This window comes from Pseudorasbora parva, chromosome 25 (genome assembly GCF_024679245.1).
Source record: "Pseudorasbora parva isolate DD20220531a chromosome 25, ASM2467924v1, whole genome shotgun sequence".
Taxonomy (NCBI): Eukaryota; Metazoa; Chordata; class Actinopteri; order Cypriniformes; family Gobionidae; genus Pseudorasbora; species Pseudorasbora parva.
Genome location: NC_090196.1, coordinates 5,146,040 through 5,161,631, shown reverse-complemented (window position 1 = coordinate 5,161,631; position 15,592 = coordinate 5,146,040). Strand labels below are relative to the sequence as shown.

Here is a 15,592-nt window from a genome sequence, read left to right as displayed (position 1 = left end):
AACGTGAATACTGCCATATAAAACATGAACCCACACGCACAATCTTTAAGAACGGTATTTTCCTTCTATTGCGCGGAGGCGCCGTGGCTTAGATGGTTAAAGCGCCTGTCTAGTAAACAGGAGATCCTGGGTTCGAATCCCAGCGGTGCCTTTTAGAAACATTTTTTTTCTCCCTCTTGCTGGATGCCTACGTTGTAATTTGTACTACTATGCATCCCGTTACGTTCTATATATTCTTGCTCATCCCACCTCTTGAAGTTTTATAAACAAGTAAACGATTCTTTCTCAGTTTGTTGCAGATATGTAAATTGTGGATATCTGCTACAAACTGAGAAATATTATAATGACAAGGTAATTGGATCTGTTGCAGTGTTCTTGCACTGGATTATTAGTAGCCACAATTGATCATCTAAATATTACAAATCCGAGCAATTCACCTGGTTTGTTTTGTTATTAACAAGGGGTTGTGGTTTTCCAACCTAGCTTCTATCAATTATTGGTTTCTCTCCTTATTTGAGTAAAAATATCTACAACAGCATAAACCTAAACCTGCCACAGTGAAAGAGTTAGATGTATTATTTATATTTACATATTGTATTTACACTAGATGTTTTATTGTATTTCTCATTTTCTAACAGCATTTCCCCCATGTAGGATTGTTGAAAAGTTCTTCACCACGGGTGAAAAAAAGAAAGAAAGAAAGGACAATATAATTTTCAATCCCTTGTAAATAATTTTAAGCAATTAATTCTGAAATCACAAAGAAAATATGCCTGCAGGTAACAACATCATTTCAGACTAAAGACCAAAATTGTGAAGCGTTAGAAACCATTTAAATGTATTTACAGCAGAGGCGTCCAGTTATGTAGTTGTAAAGACATCACAGGTGAAGTACATCATACAAAAGACAGGAGATTCTGTACATGTATCAACATAGGACATTTGCAAATGAACCACCGTAGCACATTATAGGGTTTAAAACTGTTTTCTGCAGTAGAAATAACATGCCTAACCAAAAAGTGAGCAATGCCCAATGCCATTTAAACTCACTGAAGCAGACACTCATTCAAATACAGTCCCCATTGAAATAAATGAGGCGGTTATTCTTTCATTTCTCTTTTTTACTACACTACTACAAGCCTGGAAATTGTGGACTTTAAGTGAAGAGCTGCCAGATTAAAGTAGTAGAAAATTCAAAGCGGTCCAGAAGCTTTGCTTGTGAAGGAAGATTTGTCAGTCCATTCTGTCATTTCAATAGGATCAAATTGTGGGAAAACAACAAAAAACACTCTTTGTCCCAGGTACGTAGCCCACTCTGTATAAAAGACCACAAAAGCACATATTAACACACTGAATAATTGCATGCCTCTCATTAATACACAGTTTAAAATAATAGATTAACACCAAGTTATTATTTACTCATCCATATGCCATTGCAAACAATACAACTTGGCAACAATTTCCAAATATTTTGAAAAGTTTTGTGTAAGAAACAGCCAAATTTAACTTATTCACTAGAGAGAAATGCTCCCAAAATGAGCCGACCGGATACGGCGAATGTTTAATCAGTCAGCGAGCTCCCCTTCACCTTCGTTGCTCTGGTTGGTGTACCGCTATCCTATCGCGTGCAGAGGGAGTTTGAAAGACAACCGTTTATCCGCCCCTCGGACTGAGCTGTCTATGGTGAGTTTCCAGACCAAACATCTTGATGTGGGTCTGGCTTGTCAGGCTAAAAAAGAAGTGCACTTGTAGTGAAAAGTCTGTGAAAACGAGCAGTTTTCCAATAAATTTCATTCCACTTCATGATTGTGTCCCACTTGTTGTTGATTTTTCACAAAAAAATTACAGTTTTATATCTTTATGTTTGAAGCCTGAAATGTGGCAAAAGGTCACAAAGTTCAAGGGGGCCGAATACTTTCGCAAGGCACTGTATTTGTGTGGTTTTTACATTCGAAAGCATCATGACTTATAAGTAATAGGCTATTTTCTACACTGGTTTTGAGGCTCTCTCCAAAAAAAGGGTTTTGATGGGCATGCTGCACTGGAGACTTTAAAGAAAACGCACACGGCTAGGATTGGATAAGATTTGTATATTTAATGAGCTTAAGCTCCCCTCTCTCTCTATAGGTACTCAAGATTGACATGAGATTGACTGAAACTGAGTGTTTCACCCCCCCTTTAAGCTCCCCTGTCAGTTCAGTTCAGATGAGAGAGGAGATTGAGGGAGGAGCGGCAACCGGAATGATTCTCTCGATCACAGGACTCATAAACGTCTTTATCAAACAAACACAATGATTTATTTCTTATCCACCCAAGATGGATTGGACTATTATTTTTATATTACACATAGCCCGCTAGATCGGTCAATATGAGCGCGAACCGCGCACCCACACACACACCCACCTACGCGGGTACAAAAGTCGAGACTCAAGAGACAACACCACAGTATAAGAACGGAATATTATGAGATTCATCGGCCTGCCGGGCCTTGCGAGTCCAGCATGCTAAAGGTATGCTCTGTTAGACAAGTACACATAAGCAAAACGATCTATAACAATTCAATACTATTTACTCACATGTGTGTTGCACCATTCCTGTCTGCTCCAAATCCAGCATCGAGCAGATATTTGTTTACAAACGATTCCACAGTGAAATGAAGTGAACATGTCTTCCCCACGTGAGCTGGAACTTCAGTTCAGTTCAACCACACATATTAGGATCCAAAGGAAGCTTATGCAGCGACTGTGTTCTTCCACAATATCTTGCTATCTTCTTCCACATGTTTATTGCTGCTGGCTGTGAGCCGATCAGCTCCATGAGTCGGTGGGCGAGGCTACTGGATTAGACGTGCTGTAGATTCTGTAGAGGTGTGTGTTTCGTCGTGGACTGACGTCAGTATAAAGCACAGGACCGTTTGCTGAGCCTGGTGTCTATAAAAGCTTTTCTTTGACTAACAAGGAAGTTTCAGTTCTGAAACTTAGAAAATATTCTTATATTTCCATGACCTTTTATAGATCAAAAGCTCAAGGGAAAGTTGATTTCTCAATTCATCACCCCTTTAAACAAGAATTTGTCACCTAGAAAAAAAGCAAGATTCCTGGCTCTCAGAGACTAGTAACTTCTTCTTTAATAGGCTCCTCTGTCCTCCATTCATTCCCTGTATTACACTCTAAAAAATGCTGGGTTAAAAACAACCGAACCTGGGTTGAAAATGGACAAAACCAGAAATTGGGTTGTTTGAATGGATTTCTGGGTTTGTCCATTTTCAACCCTACTTGGGTTGTTTTTAACCCAGCATTTTTTAGAGTGTAATGGCACCTGTTTGAACTTGTTATCCGTATAAAAGACACCTGTCCACAGCCTCAAACAGTCAGACTCCAAATTTCACTATGGCAAAGACCAAAGAGCTGTCAAAGGACACCAGAAACAAAATTGTAGACCTGCACCAGGTTGGGAAGGTTCTTTAGGATCTGCATTAGGTAAGCAGCTTGGTGTGAAGAAATCAACTGTGGGGAAAAATATTAGAAAATGGAAGACATACAAGACCACTGATAATCTCCCTCAATCTGGGGCTCCACGCAAGATCTCACCCTGTGGGGTCAAAATGATCACAAGAACGGTGAGCAAAAATCGCAGAACCACACAATGGACCTAGTGAATGACCTGCAGAGAGCTGGGACCAAAGTAACAAAGGCTACCATCAGTAAAACTACACCACCAGGGACTCAAATCCTGCAGTGCCAGACATGTGTCCCTGCTTAAGCCAGTACATGTCTGGGCCCGTCTGATGTTTGCTAGAGAGCATTTGGATGATCCAGAAGAGGATTGGGAGAATTTCATATGGTCAGATGAAACCAAAATATAACTTTTTGATAAAAACTCAACTTGTTGTGTTTGGAGGAGAAAGAATGCTGAGTTGCACCATACCTACTGGGAAGCCTGGGGGTGGAAACGTCATTCTTTGGGACTGTTTTTCTTTGTTAAGGGGCCAGGACGACTGATCCTTGTAAAGGAAAGAATGAATGGGGCCATGTATCGTGAGATTTTGAGTAAAAACTTATTTCCATCAGCAAGGGCATTGAAGATGAAACGTGGCTGGGTCTTTCAGCATGACAATGATCCCAAACACACCGCCCTGGCAACAAAGGAGTGGCTTCGTAAGAAGTATTTCAAGGTCCTGAAGTGGTAAAGCTAGTCTCCAGATCTCAGCCCCATAGAAAATCTATGGAGGGAATTGAAAATCTGTGTTCCCCAGCGACATCCCCAAAACATCAATGCTCTAGAGGAGATCTGCATGGAGAAATGGGCCAAACTACCACAGTGTGTAAAAACCTTGTGGTGACTTATAGAAAATGTTTGACCTCTGTCATTGCCAGCAAAGGGTATATAACAAAGTATTCAGATTAACTTTTGTTATTGACCGAATACTTATTTTCCACCATAATTTGCACAAAAAAATATTTGCTTTAAAAATTTGCATTTCTGGATTTTTTTTCTCTCATTCTGTCTCTCATAGTTGAAGTGTATATATGATGAAAATTACAGGCCTCACTCATCTTTTTAAGTGGGATAACTTGTTTGCCCCACTGTATGTGTCCACAAATTGAAAACACAAATACAATTTGCAGTTCCTTTTGAATATTGTTCGGGCTGCAAAGACAACCAAGAATGAGTCCATCATGCATTTTTTTCGGCTGCTCAGAGTATAGTAGTAGAGAATATAGCAGAGTACAGTGAATATTTGTTCTGAGATTAAACTCAAACGAACTGGGAGATATTTTTCAATGGCTCATGAACTGTTTGAAGCTTTGAGTTGAGGAAGGCTATTCTGTGCTAAGTTACTTTATCTACAGTATTTATGCAATTCTTGCTCATCTCCTAACCAGTGATTTGTGATTAAAATAGTTAAGACCTTTGAAATACCACTAAATATTTTGCCATCTTTGGCTTAGTACATAAAAAAAACTACTTGCAGAGAATTTAACATTAATGAAATTAAAGGCCACTTAAAGGTAAGGTATTTCAAAATTGCTTTAGAAACAAACTTGTGGCCAATCAGCATTGGGTCTACTAATGACAGGGAGAAGAGATCGCTCAGTGCACGTCATTAATTAAAAGACACGACACACAGGACAGACATCAGCCGAGCGACGTCAGAAAGAGAGAGATGGCAGATAAAAAACAAAAGTAGAAAATGTCTTTGGAACAAAAGGCGGCTTACGATCAGGCAAGAAGTATCAGCTTTCCAGCGCTGGAGAGAACTCAAGTAGCGCTAAGGCCTGCAATCGGATGCCGATGTTGCTTTATTTCTTCTCGATAGATGAGTAACATTGATTTAGTTTTGTGTCACATAAATAATATATGCTGGCTTTTTCTTGAAAATGCTAATGTGTCATGCTCGCTTGTTTGTCCATTTGCAATTGTATTGTCATTCGTTCATTTCAGAGATTATGAAGTATAAGCATCCACATTGTATAAGCCTGGAGCCAAATGGACACTGTCTACAGAAGTAGACTGGTGAGTAATGTAAGGGAGGATGCCCTGAACTTTTTTTAAAAAGTGCACTTTTAAATAATTTTAAATAGTTATGTATTAAAGTCACCATATTTAAGATTTTTTGATTAAAATATCCAAAAACCACTAGAACAAAGTTATACATTTTGTTGAATTGTGTACTTGCGTTATCGCAAAAGTTTCCAAGAATGTTTAAATCCCGAGAAATAAGCTATTTTAACCAGGACACGGATCGTGTCTGTGCATCGCCTATCAATGACATCATACCCACGTTACCAATGTTTTTAACTTTTGTTTTTTTTCATGGAAACACCAAAGACGCGTTAATATATGATGTTTTATTAAACAGGTGAGCAACTGTTTTGATCATTAATCAACAGAAAACTAATCATTGTTATACAGCTAAACACAGTTAGTCTTATTGTTTAAATCTGGGTTTCTTGATTTACTGTGATTTACCATGCCTAATATTAATTTAGCTCACTGCAGTGTCAACAAGTGTATCATTGTTGCTGCTGTGCGAACGCACAGAGTAACGATATAACATCATTTTCAAAACACTCAAATGTATCTAATTTGATAAAACAGTTACCCCACATACACATGTTGTGAGTATTTGCAGTGTGTTTTTGTATTTGGTTGAGTTGAGTATTTTCTGTGTGTTTCTGTATTTGGTTGAGTTGAGTATTTGCAGTGTGTTTCTGTATTGGTTGGGTTGTGAGTATTTGAGTGTGTTCCTGTAATTGGTTGAGTTGAGTATTTGCAGTGTGTTTCTGTATTTGGTTGAGTTGAGTATTTTCTGTGTGTTTCTGTATTTGGTTGAGTTGTGAGTATTTGAGTGTGTTCCTGTAATTGGTTGAGTTGAGTATTTGCAGTGTGTTTCTGTATTTGGTTGAGTTGAGTATTTGCAGTGTGTTTCTGTATTTGGTTGAGTTGAGTATTTGCAGTGTGTTTCTGTATTTGGTTGAGTTGAGTATTTGCAGTGTGTTTCTGTATTTGGTTGAGTTGAGTATTTGCAGTGTGTTTCTGTATTTGGTTGAGTTGTGAGTATTTGCAGTGTGCTCTTGTTTTATTCTCCATTGATAAAAGGTTTAGCATGAGGATGAGTAAATATTTTTAAATATGTATAATAAGAAAATATTCTTTACTATTCCTATAGAGAACACATAACAGAAATTGCATATCCAGTCTCCTTACCAATGAAGTCATATATGCATTTTGGCTTGTCTTTCCAGTAAACTCCCAGGAAATAAACTGGTACTCCAGTGAGCATAATGACCAGCCCCACTCCACACACCAGCGGCTCTGAGTGCAAACTGAAGCCCAGCAGCAGAACCCAGAAGAGCAGATAACACACTGGCACTAGGAGACTCACCTGAGGAGAGAACAAACCTGAAGCTTTGATATTCACCCACTATAAACATCATCTGGCCGTGACTACTCTCTACTGCAGCAAACCAGGTGAACCTGCTAAATGCACTTTATAATGCACCAGCTTTACTACGTTACATAAAAGCACATGTTATGGGTGTAGAATAGACACAAGCTATTTTTTATATTTGTATATAATTGAATACCTTAATAGGCCTGTATAAGTTTGGCTTCTTCCATCTGTAGTAGAGCAGGCCAGCAATAGTGACTCCATAAGAGAGGTAGTTGATGAAAGAGACATAGTTTATAAGGTTGTGAGTTTCTCCAATGCACAAAATTACGATTGTGGCAGTGCACTGAAAGAAAAGATCAAGAGGCACAATAGAGAAAGAATGTTAATGGGAACCAATTAGAACAAGTGAAATCCTGGCAAGCAACACAATAGGCTGGTTGCTGAAACAAAAACTCATTGTTCTCATATGAAAATCACATACACAGACAAGCAGAGCTGGAATCGGCGTGCAGCGCTTAAAGTGGATCATAGCAAGGAGGCTGGGTAAATGTCCTTCCCGGGCCCCGGAAAAACACAACCTGAATGTTGTTAAACAAATACACACATAAACAGTAAATGCATGACAAAGAATCGCTGTCATAATTGGAACTGCTTTTCGTACAAGATATATAAATCTCCTTAAAGGGATAGTTCACCAAAAAATGAAAATGCTGTCATTAATTCCTCGCCCTCATGTCGTTCCAAACCCGTAAGACCTTCGTTGATCTTCAGAACACAGATAAAGATATTTCTGTAGTTTTTTTTCGAGTATGGCTCGGCTTGACGTTAATAGAGCAGAAGGTCCTTGTATGGGCCGTACGAACTCTTCTCCCGGTAGGGTGCGCGCGCACGTGACTAGAGCGAGAGAGGAAATGCACGCCCATAAACACTCGCTCAGGTGCAGATCCAGTCGTCGTTATAGTCCGCGCCGCGCTCCACTTTATTCCTATGGGTGACATCAAGCGACTTCAACGCTTCAGCACAGCATTCTGGGACGGCAGCGCTGCATTTGAACCGATTTGAACGCAGAAATGACGGGAAGCCTCACAACATCGCTTCAGTCGCGTCTCAAAGTGGATCTCCACGGTCACTGCTGTCACAGGACTTCACCAAATCATACCAAAGAAGTGTGTTTTTGACGGAGCGGTCCCAGCGATAAAGGTTCGGTCCTGCTTTGGAAGCAGCCGGTGAGTAAAACTGCTTCAAATGTCTGTGCTGTTGGCTATCGTCACGTGAGTAAACATCAGTAAACGACACGATCGTGTGCTTCGTCATTCAAATGCGCTAACAGTTACTCCATTGTTGTTCTATGTATAACGTTACACTAGTCTGACGTGCAAAACCGTTTTGCTTGCTACTGCTAAAGTTTAGTCGCATACAATAGTCCATAAACCGAATCATGTCCTCATAAACTGCGAGTAAAGACACACAAATGTTGACAGGCCACTAAATACAGTCCATACCACAGAGACGGACGTCCTGATGTTGCTGTTTCTCCTGTTCAATTTATTTCTGCCTCAGATTTGATTCTGGATCATTATCTGTATTAGCTGAGATAGCCATGGGTTTCTCCACGCTTGAGGAAGTCACCGCTTTGTGTGCATTCGTCATCCTTTAGCTCCGCCCACACGATACGCCTCCAGGCGCTCGGTTTTTTCCAGAAAGACTCGGCACAGCCCATATTTCTTTTATAAATATAATAAAACTAAAGACTTTTCGGAGATATGAAGGATGCAATACTACTCTATGGGTACTCAAGATTGACATGAGATTGACTGAAACTGAGTGTTTCACCCCCCCTTTAATGACAACTGTGAGAGGGGGTTAATTTTTTAATAACTCATTTGTTTACATTATATAAAGCCTTAAAGTTCTGCATAATTAAGGGCGTTGCCACTTTGATTGACAGGTGGATAGCCATTTATCTGCCGTCTGTTAGTCATCGCATCACCTCAGTTCCGCCCACGTCCCGCCTCTTTGCCCATTTTCTGTTATCCAGGCGTGACGCGCAATGAAGCGCTGCCAAGATGGCGATAGCCAGCTCGACCCTACTTTACGCTTCAGAACAGCTCTTCAGAATCCTATGGGTGACGTCACAGACACTACATCCATAGGTTTTTACAGTCTATGGTCAAGAGCAGTGATTTCTTTGTCATTTGTTGTTTGATTAACATTAAAAGCACAGACAACAGGAAAAGGCATCTTTCCCTTTAAGACATAATGCACAGATCCAGAACATACTGTTACACATGGACACGTCTTTCTCGACTGTTTACATTTTACTTAAGACATAATCTACTATGTTTGGAAGGATACTCGCCAAGTCGGGCATGTCGACATATTTTTTGTGTAAATTTGTCCGTTCAAGTCCGATCATCACTGTTGTGATGTATTGGGAAGCCACAATGTGTGTCAGAAACATACATTAGCCTAACTCTGTCTGTCCTTTTTTACACGTTGTTCTGTCAGAGAGCTCTCGTGTTTCATCAGAAATATCTTCATCTGTGTTCTGAAGATGAACGAAGGTCTTACGGGTTTGGGACGACATGAAGGTGAGGAATTAATGACTGAATTTTCCTTTTTGGGTGAACTATCCCTTTAAAACTAGATTTAATTACTTGAAAAGCAAAATTAAGTAAGATACTTCTTGTTTACAACACCAATAATATTAATAATAATAATATTAATATTAATAATAATATAGCTGCAAGCCGCAATTAGGGCACAACGAGTTATGCAAGCATGGCCGGGAACATCAGACCAATGACAACAATAAGTAACTAAAGACATTTTTAGATTATTTTAAGCAAAAACCATCATAAGTGCAATCCCTGAATAAATTGTTTATCACTTTTGACCAATAGATGGCACTGTTGCCAAATGTGTTAGTGTGAGGTGATAATGACACATAATGCGGTTACAGCCTCTAATCTGCATGGCATCTTTCCGTTGCGTTATTCAAATGCGGTTTGGTGAAGCTTATAATAACTTTCAACATTTAGCATTTTTTTATTATATTTTACTATAATTTCATTATATATTTTGAAACTTTCTGAAACGATATGGTAATACAAAATTCAATATGGCTGATGCCCAAAATGGCTGGTATGGAAAAACTGGGCCTCACTTGACTCGGTATGCGGCACAGAAGTTTGTGTATCAAATATGAGCACAAATAGCCATTTTTCATGTCTTCTGAGAGGGCTGCCATAGTGGAAGAAGGAAAAATAAGAACGATTACAATAGGTGCCTATATCTATTTTACATAGGTGCTGATTTCTGGAGGATAATGCGACACTGAAGACTGGAGTAATGAAGCTGAAAATTCAGAGTTGATCACAGGAATGCATTACATTTTAAAATATATTCTTTCACTTTCTTTTTTTGATGTCTTTTTGAGTATGTATGAAATGTAGGTGAGGTAAATTTAAAAGGTGAATTGAAAAGAAATGTGCTCACCTGGAGGAGGTGAAGAGGTAACCATTGATGCCCCCAAACGTGGAGAGTGCCACGGAGATCGGCATGAGGGTGGAAAACACCCCGAGAAGTTTTTCACCGAAAGTCTAAGGCAAACGAAACAAAGCTTTAGCACATCATTAACCGAATCAGCACATTCAGAGGAGAAGGTTTCGCCCACTAATAACACAGTTTATTTCCATGCGCCGTCTGTGTTGTTTTTACACCTTCAAGGTGTTCAAATCGAGCCATGTACAAATGCAGCCACATAATCTGCATTGACCACATTTACACAGCACTATTGCAAATCTTGTATTTTTTTTTAAATTATGCAGCAGACTGCCATTTTTTAATAAGACTATAAAGCATCACTCCCCCCCCCCCCGATTCATACACCTGAATTATCAATTGATACTTACACACTACCGTTCAAAAGTTTGGGGTCAGCAAGAATTCATTTTTCTTTTCTTTTTTTGGAAAGAAATTAAAGGTGCACTATGTAACTTTTCCGTCCGCTAGGCTAGAGGGTGCCTATTCAAAACTAAGGCGTAGTTTGATGACACTGGCTTGAGCACAGAATCTTGGGACATGTGGTCTTCACCTCACAGCCGGTGGGAAATAATCGGGATAGGACAGAAATCATGTTGATGGATGCGGTTACACTGCAACAAAAAGATTCTTACTTAGTTTTTGGCTTGTTTCTAATCCAAACATATCTAAAAATTCTTAAAACAAGAAGTATTTGCTAGACAAGCAAAAGTAATTGTCTCTTAAAAATAACTAAAAATTAAGAGAGTTTTTGTTTAAAATAAGCAAAATAATCTGTCAGTGGGGTAAGCAAATTCATCTTAAAACAACATTATTTTGCTTACCCCACTGGGGGTATTTTTTCCCAAAACAAGACAATAATTTTTACTTGTCTAGTAAATGTTTCTGTCACAAGGTGTTTTGGTGTAGGTTCATGTTTCATGTTTTAAGGTTTCATGTTCACTGTCATGTTTTGTCATGCACTTCCTGGTCTTGTCATGTGGTCTATTGTCATGTGATTCCATGCCCTCATGTGTTCCTGCCTCGTGTTCCTGTGTCTTGTTGTCATTGGTTTATAGGTTAATCATTGTTCATAGGTGTCCCTCATTTTGTCATTAGCCCTTGTGTATTTAAGCCCTCATGTTTGCCATAGTCTTGGTCAGTTATTGATGTTGTAACCCACGTTTGGTGAGTGTTTGTTTTAAGTCTAAGTCTAAGTCTAAGTCTAAGTCTAAGTCTAAGTCTAAGTCTAAGTCTAAGTCTAATGTTTGGATTTATGTTAAGTGTTCAAATAAACTGCACTTAGGTTCTAAACCTCGCCTCTTCAGTGGATCCGTGTTACAGTTTCTTAATGTATGAATATTTCGAAATTTTGACTAGAAACAAGACAAAAATACTAAGTACGAAAAGCAATTTTTGCAGTGTATTAACGTTACTGTAGTGTGAAGCAGAGCAGGGTCGATTGCTGAGTGTTAAGATGAGCAACACTCACCCGACGAGGAGCAGGACTTTTATTATGACGGGACAGTTGTCTGCACCATTTTTGCTTATCCGATCACGAGCTAACGCAGCTCTGTTTATCATATAAGACACATCTGAGTGTGTTTAAAATGATGTTATGACGTTACTCTGTGCGTTCGCTCGGCGCTTCTGTGACATGTTCACACTGCTAAGAGTAAAGCGCTTCTGCAGAATAAACCCGGAAACTGAGTAACGCAGATATGACGCCATTGACAGGCGACTCCCTCAGAAGCTATACTCAGACGTCCCGGCTCCTTGGTTAAAGTAGCAATTTTCTCACAATTTACAAATGGTTGGAAACATTTGTGATATTGTAAGTACTCAACTGAAACAAAATATATAACACTGGCCTAGTGGTTTTTGGATATGTATTATAAAATAGTTACATAGTGCACATTTAACAAAAAATACTTTTATTCATCAAGAATACATTAAATGATCATATTAAGGTCATAGTGGAATGATTTCTGAAGGATGATGTGACACTGAAGACTGGAGTAATGATGGTGAAAATTCAGCTTTGACCACAGGAATAATAATAATAATAATAATAATAATAATGTTCGATTTATATAGCGCTTTTCAAGGCACTCAACACACTTTACATTGAAGGGGGGAATCTCCTCAACCACCACCAATGTGCAGCATCCACCTGGATGATGCAACGGCAGCCATATTACACCAGAACGCTCACCACACACCAGCTGATTGGTGGAGAGGAGACAGAGTGATTAAGCCAATCAGGAGAGGGGGATGATTAGGAGGCCATGATGGACAGAGGCCAGTGGGCAAATTTGGCCAGGATGCCGGGGTTGCACCCCTACTCTTTATCGAAGGACATCCTGGGATTTTTAACAACCACAGAGAGTCAGGACCTCGGTTTAACATCTCATCCAAAAGACGGAATAAATAACATTTGAATATATTCACATATGTTACATGTGCATGTAGTTGAACTGGTTATTTCTGTCTTGAATGCTTTGTCTGCCCTCTAGTGGGTGGAATTGCTTTTTTCTGTCTTGTGACATACTACAGATTCTTTACACCTGTGGATCAGATGAGCCTGGGTATACAGGTCCTTCTAAAAAAATTAGCATATTGTGATAAAGTAAATTATTTTCCATAATGTAATGATAAAAAATTTAGATTCATTGCACACCAACTGAAATATTCCAGGTCTTTTATTGTTTTAAAACTGATGATTTTGGCACACAGCTCATGAAAACCCAAAATTCCTGTCTCTATTTAGCAAATGAAATTAGCAAATTTCATCCGACCAATAAACAAAAAAGTGTTTTTAATACAAAAAAAGTCAACCTTCAAATAATTATGTTCAGTTATGCACTCAATACTTGGTGGGGAATCCTTTTGCAGAAATGACTGCTTCAGTGCGGCGTGGCATGGAGGCGATCAGCCTGTGGCTCTGCTGAGGTGTTCTGGAGGCCCAGGATGCTTCGAGAGCGGCCTTAAGCTCATCCAGAGTGTTGGGTCTTGCGTCGCTCAACTTTCTCTTCACAATATCCCACAGATTCTCTATGGGGTTCAGGTCAGGAGAGTTGGCAGGCCAATTGAGCACAGTAATACCATGGTCAGTAAACCGTTTACCAGTGGTTTTGGCACTGTGAGCAGGTGCCAGGTCGTGCTGAAAAACCAAATCTTCATCTCCATAAAGCTTTTCAGCAGATGGAAGCATGACGTGCTCCAAAATCTCCTGATAGCGAGCTGCATTGACCGTGCACTTGATAAAACACAGTGGACCAACACCAGCAGCTGACATGGCACCCCAGACCATCACTGACTGTGGGGACTTGACACTGGACTTCAGGCATTTTGGCATTTCCTTCTCCCCAGTCTTCCTCCAGACTCTGGCACCTTGATTTCTGAATGACATGCAAAATTTGCTTTCATCCGAAAAAAGTACTTTGGACCACTGAGCCACAGTCCAGTGCTGCTTCTCTGTAGCCCAAAGTGTCTTGACCTGGGGAATGCGGCACCTGTAGCCCATTTCCTGCACACGCCTGTGCACGGCGGCTCTGGATGTTTCTCCTCCAGACTCAGTCCACTGCTTCCGCAGGTCCCCCAAGGTCTGGAATCGGTCCTTCTCCACAATCTTCCTCAGGGTCCGCTCACCTTCTCATTGTGCAGCGTTTTTTGCCACACTTTTTCCTTCCCACAGACTTCCCACTGAGGTGCCTTGATACAGCACTCTGGGAACAGTCTATTCGTTCAGAAATGTCTTTCTGTGTCTTCCCGTCTCGCTTGAGGGTGTCAATGATGGCCGTCAGGTCGGCAGTCTTACCCATGATTGCGGTTTTGAGTAATGAACCAGGCTGGGAGTTTTTAAAAGCCTCAGGAATCTTTTACAGGTGTTTAGAGTTAATTAGTTGATTCAGATGATTAGGTTAATAGCTCGTTTAAAAGCACCTATTCATGATATGCAAATTTTTTGAGATAGGAATTTTGGGTTTTCATGAGCTGTGTGCCAAAATCATCAGTATTAAAACAATAAAGACCTGAAATATTTCAGTTGGTGTGCAATGAATCTAAAATATATGAAAGTAAAATTTTTATCATTACATTATGGAAAATAAGGAACTTTATCACAATATGCTAATTTTTTGAGAAGGACCTGTATATGGAACCTCTCCGCTACGTCTAGAGGAACTTGTGCGGTGTGGTGGTTGCGTTTCGTTTCCTCTCAGGTGTTTGTTCTGATTTTTATGCTTTTTGTACTCCCCACTTTGTGTTAAAATTATGTGTTTGTAAATAAAACCCCTATTGCGAGCCTTTTGTGTTTTCCCTCTTTTGTGTTGCGGTTATGGCCGTAACAACATAGATAACTTTTTATATGTTTTTATTATTACATTTAATTTACATTTAATTTTTGAGCAGACGCTTTTATCCAAAGCGACTTACAAAAAGGGGAGAGCAATAGAAGTAACAAAACAAACAAGGCTAACAACCTGCAAGAGCTGTAAAAATTCTCGAGCACAGTACACAAACTTTTTTTTTTTTTTTTTGACAAACAAACAGAACATTTAATTGGATAGTTAAGTGCTAGTCTTTATTGGTCAGGCTCAATTGGAAAATATGTGTCTTAAGATGTTTTTTTTTTTAAATGGCTACAGTCTCGGCAGCATGAAATTATTATAATTAATATTATTTTTTACTGCCAACAAAATGTATTATAAAAAACTTATAGCACAACTTATTTAATTTCAGCTATTTGCCAAAGCAATATTTCTCATTTTCATTTAGTTAAGTTGATTAAATAATAAATTAATGAAAACTATATAGACAATGAAAAAACAAAAACACAACAAATTACTTAAAATGTTCTTAAAATTAAAACTGAAAAAAAAACTTTATATATATATATATATATATATATATATATATAAACAAATAACTACTGCCCTGATAAACAGAAAACATTCACAAACAGTTTTACAGTCTCCATGAAATCAAAATGGACACTTCTTGCAGTATTTATTATAAAGAATTTATCTGTGCACATCATTATTTTTTAAATTCAATGCCCAGATGTTTAAATGCTTCGATTAATTCAATGCTTCTCTTCTCTGACGACATGTTTACTGGTGCGAGGGTGGGGCGACCTGTCACTCACATGAGAACAACCAATAGCAAACC

At 39.1% G+C, this 15,592-nt stretch overlaps 1 protein-coding gene and 1 non-coding gene across 2 annotated transcripts in view; one reads left to right on the top strand and one right to left on the bottom strand.

Moving 5' to 3' along the window:
• Positions 1-77: 77 nt before the first annotated feature.
• Positions 78-151, top strand: trnat-agu (transfer RNA threonine (anticodon AGU)). Its single transcript has one exon. It is a non-coding gene; the product is annotated as a tRNA-Thr (tRNA).
• A 420-nt stretch (positions 152-571) lies between these two features.
• The window catches only part of slc7a10b (solute carrier family 7 member 10b), a 31,102-nt gene continuing 16,081 nt past the window's right edge, over positions 572-15,592 (bottom strand). The window contains exons 7-11 of the mRNA XM_067436722.1: positions 10,397-10,500; positions 7,380-7,476; positions 7,092-7,241; positions 6,712-6,889; positions 572-1,315 (exon numbers count right to left, since the gene is read on the bottom strand). Of these exons, the coding sequence (XP_067292823.1) occupies positions 1,194-1,315; positions 6,712-6,889; positions 7,092-7,241; positions 7,380-7,476; positions 10,397-10,500 (651 nt within the window). The 3' untranslated portion in view covers positions 572-1,193. The remainder of the gene's footprint in view (positions 1,316-6,711; positions 6,890-7,091; positions 7,242-7,379; positions 7,477-10,396; positions 10,501-15,592) is intronic.